Raw genomic sequence first — 15,141 nt, 5'->3', positions numbered from 1 at the left:
TCTGTACAGCTCTCGCATGCCATCTGTATTAACATCTTTTTGTATGCAGCCGAGATAGTCTAAGGTTGGTATCCCTGAGAAACCATTAGAAGTTGGGCAAAATATGAGCTCAATCAACCTTTTCTAATGTTTTTATGCCAACAGTTCCGGTCCAGACAACCTGGCAGGGCCATTGGGACACCGTCAACCTCGGGAACAGCAACAGTGAGCCTTGTCTCCTGAACATTGGGTTGGATGGGCAGCGACCGCAGGGTCAGCCACAAGGAGAGGACAGACACAAGTGCCGTTTCTGCCCTTACTCTAGCATCTATCTAGCTCATGTCGCCAGGCACGAAAGGACGCACACGGGGGAGAAGCCCTTCAGCTGTCCCATTTGCCACAAAGCATTTTCCCAGGGCGCCAACTTGCGCGTTCACGTGAGGACCCACACAGGCGACAAGCGGTTCCGATGCGACATTTGTCAGAAGGCATTTGTACTAAGATGTACCTTGGCGCGTCACAGAATGATTCATACCGGGGAAAGACCCTACCAGTGCAGCGTGTGTGGGAGAGCGTTTGCACGCAGTGGCACCCTCTTGGATCACGAAAAAATTCATAGACGTATGCAGCTGTAACATTGCGAGGTCCGTCAGAAAACATTAGCATGGGGGAGTGATGAAAAGGGCTATGAAAAGGTAGAAGAGATACAGTAAACCCTCGTTAACTGAAAGTCATTGAAACTTGAAAAAAAATTTGAGATAAGCGGGGTTTCGAAATAAGCAAAGTACCGAAGTTTTCATTGTACTACATTGTGCGAATTAAACCCTTCCAACAAATTGTGCAAATTGACTTGACACAGGCAGAGGAGCCGGGGGAGAACAAAACAATCGGAACAAAACTGTTAAGAACCGACACTCGCAAAATGAAACAGCAAAACCAGAAAGCAAGCTTACAAAAAAAATAAAACCGAAAGAATCCTCAAAAAACACAATGAAAGGGAAAAAGAAGGTTGAGCGTGAGGGAGGAAGGGGGAAGTAAGACAACAAACGTCCTGTCCTTGAGGCGTGCGCTGCTTCAGTGTTGCCGCACTCATGACATGACTTTTTTCTTTTTTGCTAAACAATTTGAACAAAATTAACATTGCGCACCCGTGCAATGATGCACGATGTTTTGTGTGTTTGTTTTCGGATTACTGTTTCTTCCTCATCCAATGTTTAGGTCACCAGTTAATTTTTTGCTGGGCCCTGCCTTGTTTTTTTTATTAGTTGTCAAGATTTTGAGATATCCGGGTGGGTTGGGTCCTAAAAACTTCCGAGATAAGCACCGAGTAAATGCATTGTGGCTATGGGAGTTCTTTCCATAACAAGGAAATCTTTCGACTTAATCGGTATTTTGATATAGCCGAGTCAAGTTAACGAGGGATTACTGCATACCGTATTTACTCACTTCATGAATGCACTTTTTTTCCCGAAAAACTGACACGTATTTGGGGGGTGCGTTTATTACGCGGGGTAAACTTTTTGCATTTACACCTCGTATAAATGTCATATTAGGTGCCAATATCACACGGCAAGGTACTGTGGCACGTCTCCACTGATGAAGGCACACTCATAGCTGGTCGGGGCCACGCCACAGTGACCATGCTTTATAAATTTCCGAACCGTTTTATGGAGCTTTTGGCGTGCCTTTTGCCAAAGGAAAAGCGCTCTACGAAGCTCACTCAGTTCAGAAAGCAACGCGACTGTTCTTAGGCCTAACCACTTTCACTGTCCGAAAGCGGACCCAGAATGAGTGTTTGTTGACATCATCTTGCGAAATCAACGGTATGTGAATTATTGTGTAAAAATGGATAATTTTGTTTAATGCTTACTTCTACCTAACTAGGAATTTTATCAGTAGTATCCATTCGGTTTTGTGTAAGGTCAATACTTTCGATTTGTTAAATTTGTGCTGGACTGTGTACTCGTGCACAAGCACGCAAGTGTTTTTGTGAGACTGATTAAAACGTATGAAGGCTTTATTTGTGAATAAACTTATTATTAAAAAGAGTGTCGTAAAATGAACTGTACCACGTGTCAGAAATATAATTGGCTGTTTGAGGGAACTGCATAAATCAATCTCTTGGTGCATCATGCTCGGGTTTGCCGCAGAGGTGCCCGATGGTGGAGGACCTTGTGTATTGAAATTGCACTGAAGAAACAAGAAGTTGAAATCCCTACCTAAGGTCCTTCTGCTAATGAAAGGCGTTTGACCGGTGCAATAGCCAACAAATGGCAGCACGCAAGATTGCAGGCAGCCACAACGGGCACCTTGTTCAACCTCGGCGACAGCAGACGTTCCGAGCCAGATGCGATGCACTTTTTTTTGTGGCAATACTCTTATTCTTGCCAATAAAACACTAAAAAAGAAAGATGCCAAAAATCGCTGCTGTCGTTACGCCGAGTCTCGACGAATTGCGTTAGCATTTAGTGCAAGGGTTTTGATTCGGCGAAGGATGGGAATTGCAACCTCGCAATGGTCCGCATACTGTCATCCACCGGAGCGAAAAAGCACGGCGGGACCCACGAAACCAGTCCAGTGCAAAGCAAAGACTGCTGCATGCACCAGGCCAATAAATGCTAACACATTTAAAAAAAAATAAATGCAAAACGAGGAAAACAGATTGTATGTCCTGTTGGTGTGTTGTCGCGATCCGTCGGCTGGCGTTGGAGACTAGAAAAACCTGTATAGTTGGACTAGCTCTCGTCTATTATGCCTCTCCAATAGTGCTGGCCAACTCTTGGGAGAGTCAGGAGAGCCTCAAGGACAGAGGGTTCCCTGCCCTGAACAGCAACTTGGGTGGGAGCAGCCACAGTTACACTAGGATATGCGGCCGCTTCTCTCCTTTCAATTGATGCCCGGCACGAAAGGACAAACTGGAAAGAAGCCCTTTAAATGTCTGCCAGGGAGCGTTTTCCCGGAAGGACCACTTACAGAATTTTGTAACGCCATTGAAAAGTGAGGCTTGTCCGAAGGCACGTGCTCTTGGCTTGCTTCGTTACAGGAGGATTCATACATAGTGTTCATTCGGCGAAAAAACCGTACCGATGCAGCGTGCGTCGGAGACCAATTGATTGCAGTTTCACCCTGTTGAAACGGGATTCACAAACACAAGCTGCTATGAAAGCTGCTAGAATAATGTTAACGTAGGAAAGCCATGTAAAGGGCCATGCAGAGGGGTAAAAACATTTGTGTCCCCCGTTTCCTGTGGAGAAGGCTTGTGTGGGAGACTTCTTTAGTTTCACTGTGACCCTCATTGCATGACAAATGCTCTTTTAGCCAAGGACTGCAGCAGGAGAAGCAACTCCGTCGGAGAGTTTCATCAGTTTTGTACTTAATTGCAGTTGCCACCTTATGAATGTCTGCAGTGCCTCTGTTCCGGTGCAATTTTTTTAAACTGGTTGGCCCTTTACACAATTCAGTAGTTTCCGACTTCAAAATAATTTTTTTTTACTTGGGGATATGTCAACATTCTTGTCAGGTAGACACCTTAAATCCTACCCTTAGAGTTTTAAAACTTTTATTTCTATAAATGCTATCTCTGAAAATGCCAATATTGCCTAATTTTCGCACCGTTTCAGTCTGGCTTTGTTATTTAGTGGTTGGTTTAGTGGACTGCAATAAATTTTTCTTCCTGTAGTTTTAATTACTACTAGATCAGCATTCGTCAAACACCAATCAATATCAAGCACATTGTATTCAGCTTCCTTACACTTGTCAGTAATTGACAAGGGAACTATATTGCAAACTATTCATTTTTGCAATGTCAAGTTTCACGAATATTAGGAATTAAATACTATTGTAAGGAACGTACCAGGCAAGTGTATTTTCACATTTTACACGACGACTTCTCATTTCAAAATGTTCGAACAAAAAGCATGCTGGCGATTTCACAAATTATTAGGCCCACAGATACATCTTTGTTCGCATCATCTCGGTATTGCACGATTTTGTTGAAGCCTAGTTATACAAAGAAAAGCTAGAGTAAAAATGCTCCCGGAAACTGTTGTTCAAGTGCTACTGTCAAGACTGGTTATAACGAAGTCGACGGGAATCGAAAACCACTTCGCTATATCCGATATTTCGTTATAACCGACTTTGTTATAACCAGTCTCAACAGTATGTCCTAAACTTTTTTCTGAGCCGGTAGATTTTGCGCTATTTGGACGCCAACAGACCAAAGCTGGCGAAGCGGAAACGTTTGAAATCGGATAGTCAGCGAGACCAATGCGACTTAGGCAACACTGCTTGAGCTCAATGCCAGGTTGGGCTAGCCCAAGTGGACTACTTATTTTTGGAGTGGGTGGAAAAATCTGTTGGCTCGGCTATTTCATACCAGGGTGTTAAACCAGGACCGAAACGAGCCAAAAACCGGAACAGTTATTTTTAGCCAAACTGGAACTGAACCAAACCGAAATCTTTGCCACCATCTTGGGACTGAACCGGAAAAGAAATACAACGGTAACCGGTTAGGAACGGTTCACGGTATTTTTTTATCACAAAATTAACATTTGGTAATACAAAACTGGCTGCTCTATTTCTATGCAAATTGTCATATATAGAATCGTGATCTCAGCAGCCAGTTGGGCTGCGCCACCGCTGCCGCAATGCATCGAGGGAACTTGCCTTCCTGCACTAGCGACAAACTCGCAGGAGATGTGCAGAGCTTCTTGGAAGCCCCGAGCCCGCCACGTTTTGTGGGCGACTTTGTGTCATCTGGTATGTGGAACGGGACCCAGTAAGGGTTCGGCTGAACCTTTCTGGGGTCTTAGGGTCCATTGCCACCGCATAGCCGCATTACAAGCGCCAGAAACGACCAGCCCCATTTGCCTGGCTCCTTCCTACGGCACGTGTTCCCTATCGACAGGCATAGTGAAGCTCTAGGCAATCGCATTTCGGACATCATGGCCACTGGTAATGTCCTTGCCTTCATCAATGTCATTGTACCCACTGCTCTCATTGCGTTAATCGGCACTCCTCTCATTGCGTTGGTCGGCACTCGTGCACACGAGGCAGCTCCGCCGGCTCCGCAATATGCTACGGCCCTCGGCTACTTTGACTAAATGAAATTGTAATGCGTCGACGCCGACAAATGGCAAAGCTCAAAACAACGGCATGCTTGTCTTTGCACGACACGACGCCAAGGCTGCGCCAGATCTCCCGAGATGCATCACTCTCTTCGATGGCTCATCTGGAAGCTCTCGCCAAACTCCCGGCATTTAGGATGACAAATATAGCTATCCGCTTAAAATACTACCATGCAATTATTATTTGCAGGTTTAACCAATCCTCCGACTTGTTCTTTTATGTTTTGTGTATATTTTAAGTTTTGATTCAGTATTCCTTCAAGATTTATGCCCGTTACTTCGAGAATGTAATGAATTACAAGTACAAATTACTCGGCGTTCAATGTGATGAATTAGATATTAATTACAGCATAAAAATATTAAAATACTTTACTTGTTATACAAGTTACTTTCACATTATATTGCTCAGTTACTTAACGAAATAAATAAAACAAATCTGTAAAACTCCTTTCAATATTTCCAAACTACCAGTTTATTGTGCCCCTTTCTATACCCATTTTCACCTCAAGAAAAAGGAAGTTTTGTGCATTGTTCATACGCACTGCAAAGTAGTTCCTACGAGATTTGGTTGTCCAAGGAAAAAGCTATGCTTTTGGCATTTGGAACCTATAAGTCTTGATAAGATAACATATATCTAATCTAGAATTCACCTACATAGCATATCTTAGTTATCAACATAAAGTGGTATTTTAGTAACGCTCTGCAAGGAGCCGAACTTGTTTCACTACAATTCTTGGTGAAAACAGGTATAATTAATAAACAGTGAAAGTGATATATTTGATCTCATTAGTGGGTAGCAACATTAAAAATGCCATAAAAGCTCTGCCTTGTGCGCGCATATTGCCTTTCGTCGTGCTTTGATTATGTGCTTGTGAGATTCCGTACTATTATCCGAGGCAGAAAGCCAAGAGCTCAGGTTTGGGCACAGCTTTGGTTGTGCTGGCACTTGCACATAAGCTAACATTTTCGGATGCTACACCTTCGTTCCCACGACGTTCCCCAGACTGGTGGCAATCAGTTCGTTACACGACGTTTTATTCACAGTTTGTTTCATCGAGAGGTGTTCGCACTGCTTTAATCGACGCATCTTTCGACATTTTGTCGAACGCGTTTCTCCGTGTGCATTGCTTTGGACTTTGGCATCCCGGTGGTAGCCTAGCTTGCCAAACCTTCGGTGGTTCCAAGGAGGCTTGCCGTAATCTCGATCCCGAGTTAATAATCGATTTTCCCCGAGCGACTGCGCAGGCACTATGGCACAGTACAAAACTTCAAAACACAAGGAGACTGCTCAAAAATAGGTGCACAAATGCAACTTTGAATAAAGTCCGATTAAAAGGTGCTCTGCACAAAGATGGCTGGTCGCACAGTGAAACAAAATCGTTAAAAAACATTTCAGAGACAGTTCAAAGGAACAAAATACACCATCATCTGCCACAGTGAGGTGAATTTGTGAAGTAGAAACAAATTAATTCTACGTCATTTTCCTCGCACGCACGGGGCACACTACCCAAGAGCAGTTGATCGCGCTCCAGCCCGACCGTTATCTACAGAAAAACAAACAGGTGACAAACCCCTACTTGCTCCGAAGTCGACAGAAAACTACTTATCAAGATCATTTATCCCGCCTTCGTAGAGCCACCCCCGTCCCAATCTATCCACGAGCTTGAGGAAAAAAAATTATCAGGATGGCGACTCATCATCATAGTGACAAAGGAGGCAGTTGGGTTCCCTTCAGCCCGTTGGGGGGTTGTTGTTTAAAACAAGGAACTTTCACAACAGCATTTATCCTGCTTCCAAAAAATTAAAGCATTTAAATTCTTCAAAAGAAAAAAAAAAGAAGGCCTTCATCCCAGCAGGGGATTCTGAATGAGTCCGTTGTGGCCGTCCAGCTCAAGGTGCTCGTAGACATAGCTGCGGTTGGAGCGGCACTCGTCCCCGCACTTGGCCGACCCGCACTTGGGGCAGGGGAAGTGGCAGCCGGGGCAGCCCACCATCAGGCAGTCGCAGGAGTCGCTGTTCGACCCAATGTGCAGGCCACGCGAAGTGTAGTGCCGCGAGCCCCGACCGCCCCTGCGCAGAGGGACCCTCCGATCGTACAAAACGCCTTCCCTGCGGAGCTTTTGCACCGCCGTCGTAGATCGACGGTGTCTGCAAGCCGACTCGCGGCCAGTCGCGGTCAAGGGCTCTGCCTTTGTTCACGGACCCCGACCTCCCAAAAACGACGGAGGGGACCAGGCAACAGCTACGGGAAGAGTCGCGTCGTTTTGCATGGTTCGTGTCCTCGCCGAGAACGTGCATCGAAACGGTAACGTTTCTCGAGAAACGTGCACGTTTTCCCCGAAACATATTTCCCCGTGGGGCATAAATGCGGCACAGACGTACGAGGTATTCTGAAAAGTTCTTTACGAGTTTGCACGGGTGTCGGAAATTTACGGCCAAGTTAGGGCTGGTTCTCACGTTTGTGTTTGAGCAAGATCAACTGCGACGCAACCGCTTACAACGAGAAAACATTGGTGCGTCTAGATTTGAGGGTCTCCAACTGCTCCGTCGGGGTCGCACGTTTCACAGTCGCATTCGCGACGCGAGGTACGAGGAAAAGGCATCGTCGTCTGCAAGCGTCTCCACCTTTTGCTCATCCTCTCCACTCAACGTCTTGTTTGCCACACTCCAACGCACCTAATTCGCGGGGGTGGTGTACGCCGTTAAATTGCAAATTCTCTCTATGGTTTCAGTTGCTCCCTCTCTCGAATCTCTCCAGCATGGAGTAGAGAGCCTAAACCAAAGAGAGGGTCCACCTCACACCGTGGGAAGCATTTGCAATTTAATGGTGGATGCCTCCCACAGAAATAAGTCTCAGGAGCATGTGCGCTGCGCTTTCGTGTGGCGATGCATTTGCAGACGGTCGGCGCTTTCGGAATTATTCTTGCAGACACAACCCATCCATCGCATGACCCCAATCCAGCGGTTGGAAACTCTCCGCAACTCTCTACCGTCCAGAAAACACACTGGCGCCATCCATCGTGTAGCCCCGCCACGTTTCCGGTCTGCGTAGGACTAGCTTTTGCGACGTTTCATTGAATTGACGCGTTGTCGACGAGAAATAGTCTTACAATGCCGTCGGAAGTACTTTCAGGTGAAAGAACGATCGTTTTATGGGGCTACCGAACAGACGGCGCTCTTGTCGTATGCGGTCACGGGCGATTGCAACGGCCAACCACGCTCGAATGCAAACGTGAGGGCCGGGCCCTGCACAGTGCTAGGGACACTAAATGAGCCACGCTTAGACTATCGTCTCTCCACTCCTATAGTCTGTTGCAACCTAAGAACGAAGGGGAGGGTAAGAGGAGCCGGGAAGGAGGAAGCAGACGGAACGCTGGAGAAGAGAGGGGCAAACCTCCTTCTCTCTTTAGCGTTCCGTCTGCTTCCTCCTCCCCGGCCCGTCTTACCCTCGCCCTTCGTTCTTAGGTTGCAACGGACTATAGACTTTGTCGCGGGTGCCGCCATTTCCTTGCCCCATGCAGAGCGGACGCAATCGGCGACAGTTGCAAGCTGGCCCGGGTTTCGTTACTTTCGAACACGAAACGAGCTATTACCGAGGGAACGATGCTACTGTACTTTGCATTTCGTGCCATCCAATCTGTTTGTAGATATATATTGAAAGCTAGCTACAATTATAACTGGAGTAATAAATGTCCAAATAATTATTTGCAGCGCGCGAGTACAGGACCTGGCTTCTCTCCACACGTACGAAAAGAACCGTTATCTTTTCCTGATAACGGTTTCAATGAGTCATGCGGAGACCCCACCAAAAAATACGCGGCACGAAGTCCAAGACTGAGTGCCACATTTCATGCGAGCTAGTGATGACAAAGTATGTATTCAATGAAAAAAAAAAAAAAAAAAAATGTGGTGAAAATATTAATCAGCTTTTCAAAGCCTGTGCTCCCCACCAAGGTGTAGGCACCTTCGGTGCTTCATTATGACAGATAACTAAAGTGCTCCACATGGCTTTAGGCTTTTTAAGCACCTGGGGAGGCACACAGGAAGAAGCTCTTCAGTTTAGTCGATAGGAGGTGGCTCGACATTTGGAAGAAACAAACAAAAATGGCTCCAAGAAAGCTGTTCCACATCTCGAGTTTGAAAGCAAAATATCCCCACTTTAGTGGCCCAGTGTGAGGCCACAGATGACAATCATCCAGCCTGAAACAAACAAACAATTAAGGATAGCCCAGGTTTATAACAATCTTGACAAATTTGTTAAGGTTTTTGTGTTCATGCAAAAACCTTTACTGGAATCGAACAGGTTTTCTCTTATTACTGATGATGAAGCTGTTTTGAAACCCCAGTTAGTGCTACATTTGGTTTGGCTAGACTTTAGGCTTAGCACACACTGCACTTGCAGATAGCCAACAAAAGATAGCAGGTGGTCATGATTCATGACCAGCTGTCAAATGTAAGAGAACTCAAAAAATTGATGCGAATAAAAGACCCGTAATTTTTTAGGAACGAAAATGTAAAAAATTTAGAGGATGAAGGGCATTATGAAATTTACACGAATTAAGATGTTGCACATTTTATATTATTAAACAACGTTATGAAATTTTATATAAATAGAAATTTTACATAAAACTTGATGAAGAACATTATGAAGGAAAATTATATGAATAAAGAGATCTTATGCGGATGAAATATTTTCTTTGATTTTATACAAAAGAAGATGTTATAACATTTATATGAAGGACATTATGAAATTTGAGATAGATGGAGAAGTTATAAAGGTTATACAAACAAAAGGAACTGACATGCTTAATGAACTTTCAAAAAGGCAACCTGATCCTTTAGCTGACTGTGGAGTCAGGGAGAAGGGGCCACACCGCCATTTTGGCTCCAACCCTTGAGGTACTCTTTTGAGAGCGAAGTACTTGAAAAAGAAAAAAAAAACACACACACACACACATACACACTCAAACCAAATATGCACACTGTAGTATGGCACAATTACACAGTACATACAGTAAAATCCCTTCAAAACCATTCAAAAACCTCAAAGTAGTAGCTCACACAGAGCAGTCACACTGATGACAAAAACTAACAAAGGTATTTTCACACCCCATCAAATTTTGAAACAGCACTCAGTAAACACTCAACTAAAAACAAGTTTGTTGGGTTATAACTACGGTTCTGAGTTTCCGGATAAATGTGATCAAATCCGAAAAATGCCTGCAAGTAAAAATATTGCAAATTCAGATTTATATACATATATATAAAAAACAAAAAAAAACACTCAACTTTTTTTTTTTTTAATCTCCACTGTAGTTCTGGATTTCTAATTCCAAATTATCCGATTAAGGAAGGAGTTTCCTTAATCGAATAACCTTGAAGGCTATTGTCACCGCTGCCCACATTCCTATACATTTGTACTGCATTTTCAAATGTGGCAGATATAGCTCGATAATTATCAAAGCGGGACTGATCAGAAGAGTTTATCTACAGTCACGGACAGAGTGAGAGCCTGAAGCATGCGCTTTGAGCCTTGCGACGGCCCTTCTCGGGCTTTTGGCAGTCGGAAACCCCCTGACCCACTTGGAGGCAATTCCGAGATCCCTGAGCCAATCTGCATCGGAGGTCTCGAGCAATGCCATAGGGCCTTTTCTGTTTTTTGTTAGAGCGTTCTTTTCATTCGCTTTGGACCCCCAGGAACGCTATATAGTGCGCTGCGGCGGCAAGTGCCTGCGCTCTGGGTTCATGAGACGGCCTCACGCTGGAAGCGGGGCAACGACTTCTGCCGTCAACAATGGGAGACCAAGGGTGCTTGGCAAAGCAGGCTTAAGAAAGATGGGCCAAGGCCAAGGCTACCTCTCCGAGGCGTACACTTGCCCGCAGACGGCGTGGCGGCGGCGCTGGCGACACCGCCACAGTGCCAGACTCTGCGCCAGGCGCTGTCCGTTCTGCTGCGCCGGAAGAGTGCAGTCCAGACGGTCCACCGGGCGCACCCCGGTAGGCTGTCCGGCCAGGCTGCGGCAAAAGGGCAAATGCCAGTAGCGTTTAGCCACTGACGCATCGAGCAGATATGCTTCGTAGGCAATAAAAACTTCCTCGCCGCGTCCCGCAAAAGAAATGCAGCCAGGGCGCACGCTACTGCGCGTAGACTGCTGTTTTCCCGCTAATTTATTGAGAGATTTTCCCGCTACATTTAGGGTCAAAATGTCTCCACCAAACATTGTGGTTTCACACGACGTCAAGTACCGCGACGACCATACAAAATCTAAAATAAAAAAATAGAAAAAAATCTTGTTTTCTATTTTTAATATTGAATGTGTACCTTCAACGAACCACGACTCAAAACGGCCAGTTCTCGATTGGTGGTTTTCGAGCGGAAAGAGGATGAATTTCGAGCCGCAAATTGTGTTCTGGGTAGTTGGCCCTCATATGTCATGTACAAATAAAAACCTTGGCGAGCATAAATATCCCCTGTCAGTGTCCCTTTAACATATAATTTGCAGAATTCCCACGTATGGGACACTTTAATAATGGGTGCTTGAACAAAGTAAGTGCTTCAGCGGTATTTTACAATAAGAGCACCACCCACCCAAGGCACTAAAAGAGAAGGGTCATCCTGCCCTAGACATCACCCCAACAACAGAACCATCCATTCTATAAACCTCCTGCATTTAAACACATTGAACAGAACGGCCAAACATGCAGGCAATTTGTTTCCTAAGCCAAAGCATGGAAGTGAGGGTGCTTGAAGCAATCCTTTTCGTGCCTTTGTCCAACTTATGCATCTCTGCTAAAACCCGCCTTATCATCTTAGTTTTTTTTTTCTTACGATCCTCTTCTGAATAGATTCTATTTTTTGCTGCTGATATTGGGCACAGTGTCTGTAAACTGTTATTGAAGAGTTGATTTTCCTATTGAGTTATAAAATATATTAAGTACTGAACGTGGAATAGGGTCTCGATGTGATACAGAGTCTGTAGGTGCCATTGCAATTCTTAATTTTTTTTCCCAAATCTGTTTGATATGACTATTTCATTCAAGATGGCTGTCAATTTGCATTCTTAGATATTGAATGTTATCTACGTATTCTAATGTTGTACACAAGCAGTTGTGCAATTTTTTTCGTGCATTTTCCCTGGTAGTTTGAACATTTTTATTTATTTATTTATTTATTCGGTTACGTACAGCACCCTTGCTAGGGCATTATTGTAGGGGGGAAGACAGTACAAGATATACACAAATGCATAGTACATAATAAACAGCAGGCTGCGTAACGCGGGAACATTGACAATGACAGCAATAGCAAAATATGTAGATGATAACACCACAGCAACTTTACTACAGAAACACCAAGAAAAAGATGATAAGATATTGACAGCAAGACAGAGATAACTAATTTAACAGAAAATTTTGTAGCGTTGTAAAATATGAGAGATGTGGAGCAGAGACGATTTCAGCTGGTAAGTTGTTCCAATCATCTATTGTACGGGGAAAGAAACTATACTTAAATATGTTTATTCTGCACCTGTATTCGTGGACTTTCATAGGGTGATCTGTACGGGGAGACACATAAGTTAGTTCTTTTATGTATTGTTCTTTTTTAATGCCATTTATGTTATTAAATGTGTTATAAAATAAGCACAGTCTAAGATATTTTCGGCGGTCAGCAAGCGAAGGCCACCCTAATTTGGTACATATAGCAGACGAGCTTTTAGAGAAATCATAATCGCCAGTCAGAAACCGCGCTGCACGTTTTTGTATGCGTTCGAACTCATCTATACTTGTCTTAGTGTAAAGATCCCAAGCGGCGCAAGCATATTCTAAAATCGGACGCACGTTTGCCATATATAAAGTTTCTTTGAGTTTTGCAGGTGCTTGCCTAAAGTTACGTTTAAGGAAGTTCAATGTGCGGCTGGCCTTAGAGGACAGGTAGTTAACATGAGAGTTCCAGGATAGTTCGCTGGAAAAAAGAATGCCTAGATACTTATATTCTGAAACAACAGATAAGCTTGTGCCACCAAGGAAATATTCCGTGAGAAGCGGTCGTCGTTTGTTAGTAAACCTGACCAGATTGCATTAGTTTAGGTTCAGAGTCATCTGCCATGTTTGACACCAGGATAAAATAGAGTTCAGGTCATTTTGCAAAAGTTCAGAGTCCGCTTCACGTGTGATGTCACGGTAAACGCAGCAATCATCGGCATATAATCTGACGGGACTAGAAATATTCACAGCTAAATAATTTATGTATACCAAAAAAAGAAGGGGACCGAGCACAGATCCTTGCGGGACACCTGATAAGACACTTACATATGACGAATTCAAACCATCGAGGACAACATTTTGCTTCCTTCCAACGAGATAGGCTTCAAGCCATTTAAGGAGTGTATTTGGAAGATGAATGGTAGATAATTTTTGCAGCAATAGAGTGTGTGATACTGAATCAAATGCCTTCCGAAAGTCTAAAAAGACACAGTCAACTTGGCTACCATGGTTTATCGATGTAGCGATATCATGGGTAAACTCTACTAACTGTGTATCGCAAGAAAATCCCGTCCTAAAGCCATGTTGCGTTGGGTGAATAAATTATTACCTTGTAGGTGACTAATTAAGTTAGTGTAAATAATGTGTTCTAGTGTCTTGCAGGAAACGCTTGTCAGAGAGATAGGTCTATAGATAGAGGTTTTTGTTTTGTCTCCACTTTTATGTACACGGACTACATTTGCATTTTTCCAATCAAGAGGTAACTCACTTTGTTCAAATGATTTTCTAAACAAGACTATTAGATATGAAGTGACAGAGGGGGCACAATTTTTCAGAATATAGTTAGAAATGCGGTCTGGGCCAGGGGCTGAGCCTATCTTGATCTTCTCTAAGAGCAACGTGATGCCGTGCTCTGAAAACTCTATGTCATCCATAAGTGAAAACCCATTGAAATTCCGTAGGCTACCAACCATGCTGCCTGGCTGAGTGAACACTGACTGGAAGTACAAGTTGAAGCTTTCAGCCTTGCCTTCTAGATCGCTGCTATAGTCTATACCATCCACTACATTGGATGGTATAGACTTGTCTTAAAGTAAAACACAATTTCTCTCGATTGACAATACCGGCGAAACAAACGATTCTTTTTGCTTATCAATGTTCGAAGTTCTCTATTCATCCACGGTTTATCGTTTCGGCGCTTTGCCGATATGATACGTGATGGAACAAACGTCTGGGTTAAAGATAAAATTTTTGCCTTAAAAGGATTCCACGCTGAATTAATATCTAAAGCTGAAGTATGCAGCTGGAATTCTGGAAAAAATGGATCCAGTTCACGCGATAGCGAACCGTAGTCCCCGCTTTCATAGAAAAACACTTTCCGTGGTTGTGAACTGCGACGGCGCGTTGCCTTACAGCACATTTTTGCGACAACAACCTCATGATCGCTTATACCAAGTATTGTAAGAACTGAGGACACAATATTACAGTCACTGCATAAAAACCAATCTAGCACGTTAGCACTCGTAGGACCAAGCCTTGTTGGCGTTTCCACGAACTGTAATAATGAGTGTGCATTGATCATATCACGAAAAGCTGTATAAAGAAGAGACGTGGTCTGAATGATTGGCTGAAAAGAGACCCATTCTACATTTGGCAGGTTAAAGTCGCCTGCAAGAATGGTATATGTCGCCTCAAGGCTCAAAAGGATATTGCTTAGTTGAAGGAGGGGCTGTGCAGTGTTTGCGCCGGGTGGTCTATAAAAGGAACCAAACGCTACAGAGGAGCCATCCCGGAGCATGACTTTACACCAAACAGTTTCACATGCGTTGCATTCGATATTGATATAACATAAATATTATGAATAAGGACAAAGACCCTCTAATCCCCTCTAATCCGTTAAGCAAATTATATTCGTTTTCAGAACAATTATAATTATTTAATTCTTTCGGAGACAATTTGAACGCCATCTATACTTGATACCCAGGGTCATACGATTTCAGGATAATTGAGTCCTTCAATACAAATGCAAAACTTCGGCTGAAGTTTGATACAGGCT

General features: G+C 43.9%; 1 protein-coding gene across 1 annotated transcript in view; it reads right to left on the bottom strand.

Moving 5' to 3' along the window:
- Positions 1 to 6,830: 6,830 nt before the first annotated feature.
- Positions 6,831 to 15,141, bottom strand: part of LOC120835974 — a 110,567-nt gene continuing 102,256 nt past the window's right edge. Inside the window, exon 5 of the mRNA XM_040206361.2 lies at positions 6,831 to 7,175. Within this exon, the coding sequence (XP_040062295.1) occupies positions 6,950 to 7,175 (226 nt within the window). The 3' untranslated portion in view covers positions 6,831 to 6,949. The remainder of the gene's footprint in view (positions 7,176 to 15,141) is intronic.

The sequence above is a fragment of the Ixodes scapularis genome, unplaced genomic scaffold (genome assembly GCF_016920785.2).
Source record: "Ixodes scapularis isolate PalLabHiFi unplaced genomic scaffold, ASM1692078v2 PGA_scaffold11__112_contigs__length_91849675, whole genome shotgun sequence".
NCBI lineage: Eukaryota > Metazoa > Arthropoda > Arachnida > Ixodida > Ixodidae > Ixodes > Ixodes scapularis.
The sequence above is the reverse complement of the archived record's forward strand: the minus strand, read 5'-3'. Positions and strand labels throughout refer to the sequence as shown.